The 14,353-nt window shown below is 46.1% G+C and overlaps 1 protein-coding gene across 2 annotated transcripts in view; it reads left to right on the forward strand.

Annotated features, from left to right (window-relative positions):
* chrna8 (cholinergic receptor, nicotinic, alpha 8) overlaps positions 1–14,353 on the forward strand; it is an 814,590-nt gene that overhangs the window by 441,792 nt on the left and 358,445 nt on the right. For both annotated transcript variants that reach the window (XM_085993584.1, XM_085993591.1), the window contains one exon: positions 3,149–3,193. In XM_085993584.1, coding sequence (XP_085849710.1) covers positions 3,149–3,193 — 45 coding nt within the window. The remainder of the gene's footprint in view (positions 1–3,148; positions 3,194–14,353) is intronic.

Raw genomic sequence — 14,353 nt, forward strand, 5'->3', positions numbered from 1 at the left:
ACGCAATTATTCTACTATTGCGTATGCCTCTTTTTCTATTGAGGAATGTCTTTTTTCACTATTATTCAAAGTACGTGAGAAAAAGGCCACAGGTCTTCCATTTTGGTTCAAAGTAGCCCCAATTGCAAAATCCGAAGCATCCGTCTCAATCACAAAGGGAACCTGCTCATCAATGGAATGCACAACTGCTCCTAAAATATCCTTTTTAAAATTCTCAAAACATGTCCTGGCCTCCCATGATAGAGGATATGTCGTAACCCGAATAAGAGGCCGGATCTTCCGTGAAAAATTTGCAATCCAATTAGAATAATAAGAAAACAGTCCAACAACTTGTTGCAAAGCCTTAGAATTAGTAGGACAAGGTAAATCGATCAATGGTCGCAGACGTTCTGGATCTGGTTTAATCTTATTTCCCGAAATAATATACCCCAGTAGATTTACCTCAGTAGTCGAAAAAATACATTTCTCTTTGTTAAAAGTTAAACCAACTTTTTCCGCAGCTTGAAGGAATCTTTTTAAATTAGAATCATGCTCCACCCTTGATTTGCCACACACTGTGATGTCATCTAAGTATGAAAAGGTGTCAGAGAGGGAGTTATCACTTATAAAAGCATCCATTGCCCGTTGAAAACAAGCAACACCATTAGTAACACCAAATGGTATTCGGCAAAACTGATACAGCTTTCCACCAGCCTCAAAGGCCGTATATGGTTGATCCTTCTTAACAATAGGAATCTGATGATAAGCACTCTTTAAATCAATAGTGCTAAAAACTTTATACTGAGATACTTTATTGATAAGCTCATCAATCTTAGGCAAAGGGTACGCGTCTAATTGAGTATACCTATTAATAGTTTGGGAATAGTCTATCACCATTCATTTCTTGTGTCTCTCATTAGTCGTGACAACTACCTGTGCTCGCCAAGGCGAACAACTAGGTTCAATGATTCCTTCCAATAAGAGACGTTGAACTTCAGAATTAATAAATTCTCTATCCTGACTACTATATCTTCTTGACTTGGTAGCAATTGGCTTACAATCCAACATCAAATTGGAAAAAAGTGATAATGGAGGAATAGATAAAGAGGTTAATCCACAAATAGATAAAGGTGGCTTAGTCCCTCCAAATGAAAGACTAAGAGACTCGTGTAACTGAAGCACATCATGTCCAATCAAAATATCCGCTCAGAGGTTAGGCAAAACAGATAGGCGTATATCAGTATACGTATTACCTAGAAGAACCATTTTCACAAAGCAACAACCAGCTATTTGTGAAGTAAGGGTCGTCTGAGCCATACACACCTGATACGTAACAGGCGAAATTTTCAAATGCTTCTCCTTCGCAAACTGAAGACTTATAAAACTCTCAGTATTGCCCGTATCTATAAGGGCCTTCACTTCCAACCCATTAACTTGAGCCGTAACTATAGCTTTGTTTAGGCCATGAGCAAATGCAGCAGAAATTGATGCAATAAACGCCCTATCTAAAGGCTGAATAGTCACAGAAGAGGTAGTGGAGGAAGACCCTCCCACACCAGGAGAAGGGAAGGTAATTGAACCTGATGATTTGCACACACGTGCATAATGACCTCTCTTGCCGCATTTACTACACACAGCCTCCCGAGCAGGACACTTCAGACAAGGGTGCCGGATATTCCCACAAAAATAACACTTCTGAATCCTAGAGGCAACGGCTGCCAAAGTAGAAACTGTTTCAAAATCTAGTAAACCACTCCCATTAAGTCCACATAATTCCTTTTCATCCGAAACTGCCGAAACCATAGTCGCAGGCCGATTAAAAAGAGCATAAGAATCCGAACTTCTCTGAGCCACATCCAATGTAGAAGCTTGCTCAAAAGCACTTTTAAGATCCAGAGTCTTATTTTCTAACAACCGCTGACGAATTGATCTAGACAGTAATCCATTAATAAAAGCATCCCGTACCGATTCGTCCTTATATTCTTCAGCCGTCACAGCCTTATAATTACAGTCAACACTAAGGCACCGAAGTGCTTGTAAATAAGTATCCAAAGATTCTCCCACCTGCTGCCTACGGGCAGATAGAAGATGACGTGCAAATACCTCATTCTTTGGTTTAACAAAAATCTTTTCCAATGTAGAAATAGCCTCTTCATAAGTTTTACAGTGCAAAATATATTTATATACATCTGGGTCAATGTAGTTGATCAGCATATTCAGCTTATTTAGAGCCTCTTGATTCAACACGCCCAAAAAGTTTTTAAGTGTACAATACCAATGTTTCCATTTATCATCCACTCCAGCAGAATTGGGGTCAGCCTTGAATCGTTCTGGTTGAAGATATCGCTCCATTCTAACATAAAGTTAATAAATTGAAATAAAGAATAGATTGGCCTTCCAAAGCTAGGCTTTATTAACTTTAAAATCAGCAGCATATCTTTCCACATCCAGTCCCAACTAAAGCTAGAAAAGGACTGAATTTAAGGTAGCCACAACACATCATGTGATCATCAACTACCAATGAGATTACAACACATATCCCAAGGCAGTTAACAAACAACGAATCACAATACTTTTACTAATCAAGGAATAATCACCACACTCCCTTTGGGGAAATGTCTTTCATTCCCCCACCCTCCACCCAGTCAGGGGCTTCCTCAATTGCATGGCCAAGATCAGGATCTGAGCATAAGGGGAAAACACTGATATGGATCTTGGCGCCAAGGTGCACTGGTTAGGAGGATCAACACTGCACTGTAATGCCACCACATTGCTTGCTTTTTAAGAAAATTATATGGCATATAAACACAGAGACAAGTTGCCCATTTTACTTATGTGCAGTGCTCTCTCATTGTGCCTGTCTGATCTGTCCAATTTTTGTGCTAGTCCAGTATCTATGCATCTGAACTGACCATTTCTGTGGTGGTCTAGTAGTCCTTTATGTTGCGTACTTGATGACCAACTCAGCTATCTTTCTAATGCATCCATTTCATTCATGCTATTGAGGTTTTCTCCCCTCTCCTTTCCACATCCTCATACACAAAGCCTTTGCTTGAAAGTAGATTTTCAATTGTCCTGCATATTTCTAAAGACTTGAGAAGTCTCTTTACCTTTGAGGCTGTAAGGCATAACATTTTCTATTATAAATACTTATTCTCTCTCTTTTTAGGATGAAAAAAATCAGGTGTTGATCACAAATGTTTGGCTGCAAATGGTAAGAATTTTTATCCATATCCATTTTATTGTCCCCAGTTAATGATTATTGTAGATTTTATTGTTATTAGAAATAAGAGGTTGATTGAAAATATGAAGTTGTGTGCAGCTAAAATGTCACTGCATTACTTGCAAATAGCATTGTGATGAGGATCTCTGGCTCTTCCAGAACCTTAAAGGAAGAAAAAATAGACAACCTGTGCACTCAGTGATGGTGCTGAAATAGCCAAGGATGAAGCTGAAAGAGACTCAGGAGTCTTTGTACACTAGATGCTAAACATGTCCAACCAATACACAACAGCCATCAACAATGCCAGTAGGATGCTGAACTACACAGCCAAAACAGTAGCATATAAATCAGAGGAAGTAAAGATCAAACTTCATAGTGCCCTAGTCAGACTGTACGTTGAATACTTCATCGAGTTTTAGTAATCAAGAGAGATATTCAAGTGCTGAAGGCAGTGCGGAGAAGAGCTAGGAAGCTAATCCCCAGTTGTAAGAAAAGGCTAGAGAAACTTTGGTTTCTGGAAAGGAGGCATCTGAGAGTTGATCTTAGAGAGAATATATTATTGTTAAGGGGATAGAAAAAGCTAACCTGGATTATTACTTTAAATGAAACTGTGGGAGGAGAACTAGGGGACACAGGTTCAAACTACATAAGGGTACTTTTAGGATAGATATCAGGATGTTTCTTCAGACAAAGAGTGATCAACCTGTGGAATAAACTTTCAGATTGAGAAGTGGAGACAAAAACCCTGGAATTATTTCAGAAACAGCTGGATGCTACAATGGGGAAAGGAGAAAGCTTTAGAATCTCTGGATGAATAAATCAAATGGGCCAAAAGGGCCCCTTCATCCATTATTATCTTGTGATCTTGTGGCTCGCTGTCAAATTTTGTTTGACAACGCTCCTGTGAAGCACCTTGGGATGCTTTACTACATTAAAGGCGCTATATAAATGCAAGCTGTTGTTGCTGTTGTGCAGAGACACCATCAAAGGACATTGAGCAGAAATAAGCAATATTACACACTTTGCCCAGGGACTGAATGAGGAATATCGTTCCAATCTCTATGTATGCTCTTGCTAAGACATTAACTGTGCCAAACGTTTGGATTAGTTACCAATAAAAATCACCGGCAGCCATAATGGTGTCAAGACCAAATCTATCTCACACTATGAATGGAGAGGTTAGGACATTTTTTTATACAGGGAGTTGTTAGGACTTGGAATTTTCTACCAGAACCAGTGGTGGAAGGGGATTCCATAATATCTTTTAAAACAGAAGTGAATAAATATTTGATAAAGAAAATTTTTAAAGGGTATGAGGAAACGGCAGGGAAATGGGAATAAATACATAGCCTTGATTCAGTGGTAGCACTCTTGTTTCTGGGTCAGCGGGTCATGGGTTCAAGCCCCACTTCAGACACTTAAGCACATAATCTAGGCTGATAGCAAAATACTGCAGATGTTGGAAATCCGAAATAACAACAGAAAATGTTGGAAAAACTCAGCAGGTCTGGCAACATCCGTGGAGAGAAATTTGAGTTGATGTTTCGGGTCGAACCCTTCTTCAAAACTGGAAAGAAAAGAAAATAGATCGAAGGCAGGGCTGCGATTGAATAAAGGAAGTGAAAGAAACAAAAGAGCTAGACGAGATGGTAATAGGCTGAGATTAGGTGTAAAGTGTACTGGCAGGGCAAGAGATAGCTGCCAGGTGTGAGAGAGAAACAAAAGGAAAGGGGGGGGGGGGGAAAGGAGTGGAAAAATTACAAGAAAAATGTGTAATAGGGGCCGAGGTTATGATCTGAAATTGTTACTTCAGTGTAGTACTGGGGGAATGCTGCACTGTCGGATAGAATGAGTGGGGATTTTACCCTCGTATTTATTCCTAGAGTGTATTGTATGCATTTTTCTGGGGGAAAAAATCCATGTTATAATATTGGGAACTCTTGCTTCCTAACAAGTAATTTTCTTCATATTCTCCTGCAGGTTCAACCAACAGTCACTATCTTTTACCTTTGATGGCTCCACCATTGGCCTTTTTGATCAATTGATATTCTTCACCTTTCTATCTCCTCTGATCATAAATAAAACTCCCACATCTCCTGAGATTGCTAAAGCTGCCTCCAAGAAACTCAGTCTCCTCTTTAATGCCAAATATTTCTTCTCCGGCCCCACAATTTTTAACTTTTCTCTGAAGTCCAAATTCCTCCGGTGCATGAGTACTACACCCATATCTGTTAAAGGCTCTTCTAACACCTCGCTACCACTCCCAGTCAAAATGCAAGAAAAAACTTGTGAGAATTCTCCCATGTCTATCCTCCAATCTCTCTATCTCTCCATCCCAACCTTTCTTTCCTCCCATTTATCGTTACTGTCTACACCTTTTAATCCAAAGTCACTTAATTCAAATTATCTGATACTTCGATTTTTTTTAACCAGTAAGTTGCCACTTTGCTGTGTTATTAAACATTGCTTACTTGAATTACTGGATAATTTGAATTGTTTTAGTGTGTAAAATGGCTTTGAATGATTAGGAGTAGATTGAACTATTCTGTGTTTCTTCATTTTTTCTTCCAAAGCTCCAAATACGCTGACCCACATGCTCTTCTTCCTTGCTGCATCCTCACTGTATTGAAATAAAGATTCAGCGCATTGTCTCCTAATTTAATTCATTCTTTCCAGGAATTTCAAAACTCCTTGTCCCACTCATTATTCCTAAAATCTACTGGTTTTCAAAATCCTGGCTATGGGTCACCTAATCACTGCTTCTTTATCGCATCTCTCCTGTTCTTTCTAGCCTCGGTCAGGTGCTATACAATGGGCTTCAGCTCTTCACCCAGGCCAGGCGTGTCCAAGCTTCTTGTGTCTGTGAACTGCTTTCAGGCTGGTGGGGGTGCTTGTTTCCATTGAATTGTATCTCACCATGGCAGGAAAAGAATGGAGAAACGAGGAGATTTAGTAAAAAGTTAAGAAAGCAAGAAATGCTAAATGTAAGCACTGAAATTTTTAGAAAATCTGAATCAGCCGAATTTGGATCTCTTCAAGTCATATCCAAGTTGAGCCAGTGCAGACCCGCTCAGATCCAGATGGCACTCACTGCCTCGTTCAGGTAGGCCAGTTGTTAAGATCTTCCACACAGCTGAAATTGCTGCAGATCACAGCTTGAAGAAAGATTAGCTTCAGAGGTGCTCAGCTGAGTGTAAATTAGAATTGAGAAACCCCACAATACCACATCTTTATTAATATTGGAGGTCATTTCATGCAGCCTTGTCCAGTACGCCAGTCACCAGCCACATTGGGAATCCAGATGTGGCTAACTGCATTTCTGATTAGTAAATTCAAAAAAATGAGTAATCGGCACCCTCGTTGGACCTGTGATCTCAACACTCATATTCGCACACTGCATGTATGTGTATTTTAATCTTTTTGTGTGTTTGTTGATAAAATGGTAAGTCAGAAAGCAGAGTGTGTGAGTGTTATTTGACCACTGAGTTGCTTTACTTCCTTGGTTACTGAATGGAGGTCCATGTTCGTTAAATAAAAAAGTGAAGTACATATACCTGTATTGTGAGAGTTTATGTGATGCATTTTCCACTAAAATTAGTGCATGGGGCTAAACTGTTGTCGCCTGTGGCTAGTCAGCAATTTCTGTTGGACAACACTGATGGGACAAAGGCCTAGAAATTAGGTTTGCCTCCGCCAGGGCTTTTGCGCCCGAAATTTTGCGCCCGCGATAATTGCCGCTGCGCCCGCCAAAAATTCAGCTGCCCCGCGCCCAGACGGCTGCGGGCGCTAATGGAGGGTTTCAGCGCCTCGCTATGGGCGCTGAATGCAGGTTTGCGGCGCTAATCCCCCGCTGCGGCACCCGATGTGGTGCGGCAGGCTGGGGTACTGCAGGCCTCCTCCTTCTGTTAAGGAGGAGCTGCCTGCAGCCGACCGCTGACCAGTCGATTCGCCCGACAAATGAGCCCGGCACCTCGGAGAAGTGCCGGGCTCGCGGGCCACACACATCAGTGCCGCGGGGAGGTGGTGGAGGAGTCCGGGGAGGGAGGTGCGGGCAGGCGGCCGCCGGGAAAGCGGCCGGCCGCCGCTCCACCTTAATGCACCGGCGCTACGTGCTGCAACATCCCGTTGAACAATCGTTGGTTGCGGCTGCCACGGGCGAGGCGGCCGCAACTGAATTTGGGCGTCCGGCCGCGTTACCACGGCAACCGGGACGCTGCGCACACCGATGACGTCATCGGTGCCGGCGCAGCGCTACCGGCTAGCGCCGATGGTAGGGCCCAACGCAATTTCGATCACGGCTATAATTCCGGCGCAAGGCCCTCTAACGCCTCTAATTGGGCGCTAACCCCACTGAATTTCTAGGCCAAGACCTTTACAGTGCTATTATAAGCAAAGTATCACAGAACCATAGAATCTTACAGCGCAGAAGGAGGCCATGCGGCCCCTCGTGCCTGTGCCGGCTCTCTGAAAGACCCTATCCAATTAGTCCCACTCCCCTACTCTATCCCCATAGCCCTGCAATATTTTCCATTTCAGGTATATTTCCAAGTCCCTTTTGAAAGTTACTGTTGAATCTGCTTCCACCGCCCTTATGGACTTTGCACTCCAGATCACAACCAGGATTCAGTGGGTTCAGAAGACGGGTAGGCAACTGGCAGCAAAAGGAGGAGAAAAATGTAATTATTAAATGACCACATAATGATAGAGAGTTCCCTCAGCAGTTATGGTTGCAATACCCTGGTCAGAGACAACATTTAATGTACTACAGAGTTAATCAACTTAATCAGAAATGGAGGAAAAAGCCTTCAAACCAGAAGTTAGCATTAGGAACTGCTTGAAATATGAGTGTTGTACAGCTGAAAAAGCAGAATTAAAGAAAGTGAACTTAAGTCGCTCCACTGTGTCCCTGTTCTGTGTGGGCCTCTGCCTAGATTTATTCTATGTGACAACAGGAGCCCCACAAAGCTCAAGACTTCACAGCATGTGGTATTTTTTTAAACCAGAATTGATTACACCATTTAAAGAAATTGTAAGCAGTGTGAGCTATATCTTTTCAAAGATAGATCGAGTTACATATAATCTCCCAGTTTTCTTTCATTTTCCCCTTATGCTAAAAATAATCACCAGTTGAGAGGTCAGGCAGGCAACTTTCTCCCACATTATGGGGTCGATTTTAACTGAGCCGTGAGGCGGGCTTTGAGGCGTGCGGGGGGTTAAAATCGCTAAAACTGGCGGGCGGTACCCCCCCCACCACCGGCCTGGTTCCCGACCCCGAGCCATTTTAACCCAGGCGTGTTTGACGGTCCCGAATCAGTCCCGCCTCCAACAGGCGGGACTGGTCTTTAAGGCCCTTAATCAGCAATAATTGGCCTTTATAATCCCATTTTAACAGGCCCTTGCATTTTTAACCCTTTTCCCACGTAAAACACGCCTGGTGGGGATCACGCCTGTGAAACCTGGCGTCAGCACTATTGGCTTGCTGACTATCAGTTGCAGGTGGCGTAGTGGTTATGTCACTAGACTAGTGAGCCATAGGATCAGTCAAATGCTCTGAGGATATGGATTCAAATCCCACCACGGCAGCTGGTGGAATTTAAATTCAATTCAATTTAATTCTGGAATTAAATGTTAGTCTTAGATTGTTGCAAAAACCCATCTGGTTCACTAATGTCCTTTAGGGAAGGAAATATGCCGCCCTTACCTGGTCTGGCCTACATGTGACTCCAGACCCACAGCAATGTGGTTGACTCTTAATACCCTCTGAAATGGCCCAGCAAGCCACTCACTTGTAAACAACCGCTACGAAAAACAATAAGAATAAAACTGGACGGACCACCCGGCATCGACCTCAGCACCGGAAATGACAACGGCAAACCCAGCCCTGTCGACCCTGCAAAGTCCTCCTTACCAACATCTGGGGGCTTGTGCCAAAATTGGGAGAGCTGTCCCACAGACTAGTCAAGCAACAGCCTGACATAGTCATAATTGCTGAATCATACCTTACAACCAATGTCCCAGACACCACCATCACCATCCCTGGGTATGTCCTGTCCCACCGGCAGGACAGACCCACCAGAGGCGGTGGCACCATGGTATACAGTCGGGAGGGAGTCGCCCTGGGAGTCCTCAACATTGACTCAGGACCCCATGAGGTCTCATGGCATCAAGTCAAACATGGGCAAGGAAACCTCCTGCTAATTACCACCTACCGCCCTCCCTCAGCTGATGAATCAGTACTCCTTCATGTTCAACACCAATTGGAAGAAGCACTGAGAGTAGCAAGGGCACAAAATGTCCTCTGGGTGGGGGACTTCAATGTCCATCACCAAGAGTGGCTCGGTAGCACCACAACTGACCAAGCTGGCCGAGTCCTAAAGGACATAGCTGCCAGACTGGGTCTGCGACAGGTGGTGAGGGAACCAACAAGAGGGAAAAACCTACTTGATCTCGTCCTCACCAATCTACCTGTTGCAGATGCATCTGTCCATGACAGCATTGGTGGAAGTGACCACTGCACATTCCTTGTGGAGACGAAGTCCCGTCTTCATGTTGAGGATACCCTCCACCGTGTTGTGTGGCACTACCACCATGCTAAATGGGACAGATTTCGAACAGATCTGGCAACTCAAAACTGGGCATCCATGAGGCACTGTGGGCCATCAGCAGCAGCAGAATTGTATTCAACCACAATCTGTAACCTCATGACCCAGCATATCCCTCACTCTACCATTACCATCAAGCCGGGAGATCAACCCTGGTTTAACGAAGAGTGCAGGAGAGCATGCTGGGAACAGCACCAGGCATACCGAAAAATGAGGTGTCAACCTGGTGAGGCTACAACACAGGACTACTTGCATGCCAAACAACGGAAGCAACATGCGATAGACAGAGCTAAGCAATCTCACAACCATCGGAGCAAATCAAAGCTCTGCAGTTCTGCCACATCCAGTCGTGAGTGGTGGTGGACAATTAAACAGTTAACAGGAGGAGGAGGCTCCAAAAATATCCCCATCCTCAATGATGGTGGAGCCCAGCACGTGAGTGCAAAAGACAAGGCTGAAGCATTTGCAACTATCTTCAGCCAGAAGTGCCGAGTGGATGATCCATCTCGGCCTCCTCCTGAGGTCCCCAGCATCACAGATGCCAGACTTCAGCCCATTCAATTCACTCCACGTGATGTCAAGAAATGGCTGAAGACACTGGATACTGCAAAGGCTATGGGCCCTGACAACATTCCGGCAATAGTACTGAAGTCTTGTGCTCCAGAACTAGCTACGCCCCTAGCCAAGCTGTTCCAGTACAGCTACAACACTGGCATCTACCCGGCAATGTGAAAAATTGCCCAAGTATGTCCTGTCTACAAAAAGCAGGGCAAATCCGACCCGGCCAATTACCGTCCCATCAGTCTACTCTCAATCATCAGCAAAGTGATGGAAGGTGTCGTCGACAGTGTTATCAAGCGGCACTTACTCAGCAATAACCTGCTAACTGATGCCCAGTTTGGGTTCCGCCAGGGCCACTCAGCTCCTGACCTCATTACAGCCTTGGTCCAACATGGACAAAAGAGCTGAACTCAAGAGGTGAGGTGCGAGTGACTGCCCTTGACGTCAAGGCAGCATTTGATCGAGTGTGGCATCAAGGAGCCCTAGCACAACTGAAGTCAATGGGAATCAAGGGGAAAACTCTCCATTGGTTGGAATCATACCTAGCACAAAGGAAGTTGGCTGTGGTTGTTGGAGGTCATTCATCTCAATCACATGACATCACTGCAGGAGTTCCTCAGGGCAGTGTCCTAGGCCCAACCATCTTCAGCTGTTTCATCAATGACCTTCCTTCCATCATAAGGTCAGAAGTGGGGATGTTTGCTGATGATTGCACACTGTTCAGCACCATTCGAGACTCGTCAGATACTGATGCAGTCCGTGTCCATATGCAGCAAGACCTGGACAACATTCAGACTTGGGCTGACAAGTGGCAAGTAACATTCGCACCACACAAGTGCCAGGCAATGACCATCTCCAACAAGCGAGACTCTAACCATCTCCCCTTGACATTCAATGGCATTACCATCGCTGAATCCCCCACTATCAAGATCCTGGGGGTTACCATTGATCAGAAACTGAACTGGACCAGCCATATAAATACTGTGGCTACAAGAGCAGGCCAAGAGGCTGGGAATTCTGCGGCGAGTGTCTCACCTCCTGACTCCCCAAAGCCTTTCCACCATCTACAAGGCACAAGTCAGGAGTGTGATGGAATACTCTCCACTTGCCTGGATGAGTGCAGCTCCAACAACACTCAAGAAGCTCAACACCATTCAGGATAAAGCAGCCCGCTTGATTGGCACTCCATCCACCACCTTCAACATTCACTCCCTCCACCACCGGCGCACTGTGGCTGCAGTGTGAACCATCTACAAGATGCACTGCAGCAACTCGCCAAAGCTCCTTCAACAGCACCTTCCAAACCCGCAACCTCTACCACTTAGAAGGACAAGGGCAGCAGACGCATGGGAACATCACCACCTATAAGTTCCCCTCCAAGCCACACACCATCCTGACTTGGACCTGTATCGCCGTTCCTTCACTGTCGCTGGGCCAAAATCCTGGAACTCCCTTCCTAACAGCATTGTGGGTGTACCTATACCATATGGACTGCAGCGGTTCAAGAAGGCGGCTCACCACCATCTTCTCAAGGGCAATTAGGGATGGGCACTAAATGCAGGCCTAGCCAGCGACGCCCACATCCCATCAATGAATTTTAAAAAAAGAGGAGATTTGATCAATCATTCGCAGGTGGCAGGACTTTGTTGTTTCAGGCCTGGGGCCACTTTTACCAGGCTTAACCACACCTTTCGAAGGTTGGAGCCTCACACACATCTCCAGAGTGAACTCCTGGGAAACCCCTCTCGCCACCCTCACTCAGTGCTTCCTCAGCGGAGGCATATGCCAGAAGCATGGGAGCCATTTTTCTCCTTCCCTTCTTGGCATTAGAGGAGCTCGAGCACCAGGCATGGCAGCAGCAGAACCAGGAACAACAGCAGCACCAGCAACAGCAGCAGCAGCAGGAGCGACAGGCTGCTGCTCACCCACCTGAGGCAGCACAGGCCAGAAGGGGCCAGCGCATGGGAGCCCATCGGCACTGGAGATACCCCCCAAACAGTGTCTACAGACACAGGGTCAGCTACATCAACATGACTGAGCAGCCAAAGGCAGCTCCGACTTTCGCGACAGGTAGTGACTGACATCTGCGCAATGATACAGCAAGACCTGCAGCCCAGGGGACCAGGTGGACACTCCTTACCAGTTACCATCAAAGTCACCACCGCACTCAAATTTTTTGCCTCAGGCTCATTCCAGAGATCATCAGCAGACATCAGCGGCATCTCCCATTCGGCCGCACACACTTGTATCACGCAGGTGCCCTCTTTGCCCTCACGCACAATCACATCCATTTCACCAGGGATTGCGCAAATGTGACGGCGCGAGCGAATGGATAAGCTCATCTGGCAGACTTTCCAAGGGTGCAGGGCGTCATTGACTGCACGCATGTGGCCCTTAGAGCACCCCATCGCAATCCAGGTATTTTTTGTCAACCGCAAGGGCTTTCACTCCCTTAACGTTCAGCTGGTGTGTGACCACAAGAAGGAGATTTTGCATGTTTGTGCCAAGCACCCTGGCAGTTGCCATGACTCCTTCATACTGCGCCAGTCTAGTGTGCCTCCGCTATTCAGGCTGCCACACCAACTTCACGGATGGCTACTTGGAGACAAGGGCTATCCCCTGAGGACTTGGCTAATGACGCCATTGAGGAGGCCAGCCAATGAAGCTGAGGAGCGCTGCAACTCCAGCCACATTGCCACCAGATCCATAATCGAGCAAACCATCGGCTTGCTGAAGATGCGCTTCAGATGCCTCGATAGATCAGGTGGAGCCCTACAGTACTCAGCAGCCAGGGTCTCCAGAATCGTCGTGGTTTGCTGTGCACTGCACAACATGGCACAGCGTCATGGCTTGCAGATTCCTGAGGACCAAGTGGCTCCTCACATACCCTCCTCAGATGATGATGATGATGATGATGAGGAGAAGGAGGAGGAGGAGGGCGAAAACGAGCATCCTGCAAAGGCCCATCAACCAGCGGCAGCATTACACGAGAACATTGCTGGGCGGAATGCAAGGAACGCACTCATCCTGGCCAGATTTGCTTAGCCTAGTAAATCAAACTCTTTTGCCTCGCAGCTTCTTACCTGAGCATCGACAATGGCCAAACCCTGCGGATTCCTAGCTATTGGACCAGCATCCTGACAACTGCAAGTAATCCTAAGCCCTCAATGTGAAAGCCTCATTCGCAAAATGACACACGGCAGAACTGTTGCCATCAGAATTTATATGCACAAGAACCAACTGATGGCATTTTTACAATATACACATTTCACCCAAGTGACTACCCTTGTGACTATTTGTGCAGAATTTTCCTCTTACGCTTGCTCCTACATAGTGGTTCCCCTGTGGCTTCAGCAGATGTGGAGGCCCCTTGCTCACTTTCCCACTGCTCCTGTCTCGACACCTTTGGCAGGCGTCCTCTGGGGTGGTGAGCCTGTGAGGGCTCGTCAGCAGTCTGCTGCTCCTGCGGCTGTGCAGGGGTTGAGACGTCTATCTCACTTGGGTATGGACTCTGGCAGGGCTCTGACCGAGGGCTCTGCAGTGGCATGGAAGTGTGAGCTCTTGGAGAGGAACCCCCACTTCCTTGAGGCTTGCCAACAACCTCCCTCTCATGGGTCAGCTCCCACTCCGCGCTTGCAAGTGGCTTGAGAGCACCTTGCTGCACATCAGGGGGGCCATGGGGACCCGTATCTGCAATGGCAGTCCTACTCAGAAGGACTTCCATGAAGGTCTGGTTTCTCTGTTCAATAGATGCCCATCGCTCCTCAAGAGATGTCATTCTATTCTGAACACTCACCATGTTTTCCATTGCCGTAGCCCTCCTCTCCTCCACCGTAGCCAGCCTTACCACGGAGGCAGCAATCATTTCCACGTAGGTAGCCATTCTTTCCGTGTTGATGCGTTCATGCGCCACTGACTCCACAAAGGCTCTGCTCATGTTCGCTATGTACTCCTCCATTCGCTCCACACTCACAGCGACCCTGGAGAC

This window comes from Somniosus microcephalus, chromosome 1 (assembly GCF_052327205.1).
Source record: "Somniosus microcephalus isolate GS21.2 chromosome 1, FLI_Smic_1.0, whole genome shotgun sequence".
Classification (NCBI taxonomy): Eukaryota; Metazoa; Chordata; class Chondrichthyes; order Squaliformes; family Somniosidae; genus Somniosus; species Somniosus microcephalus.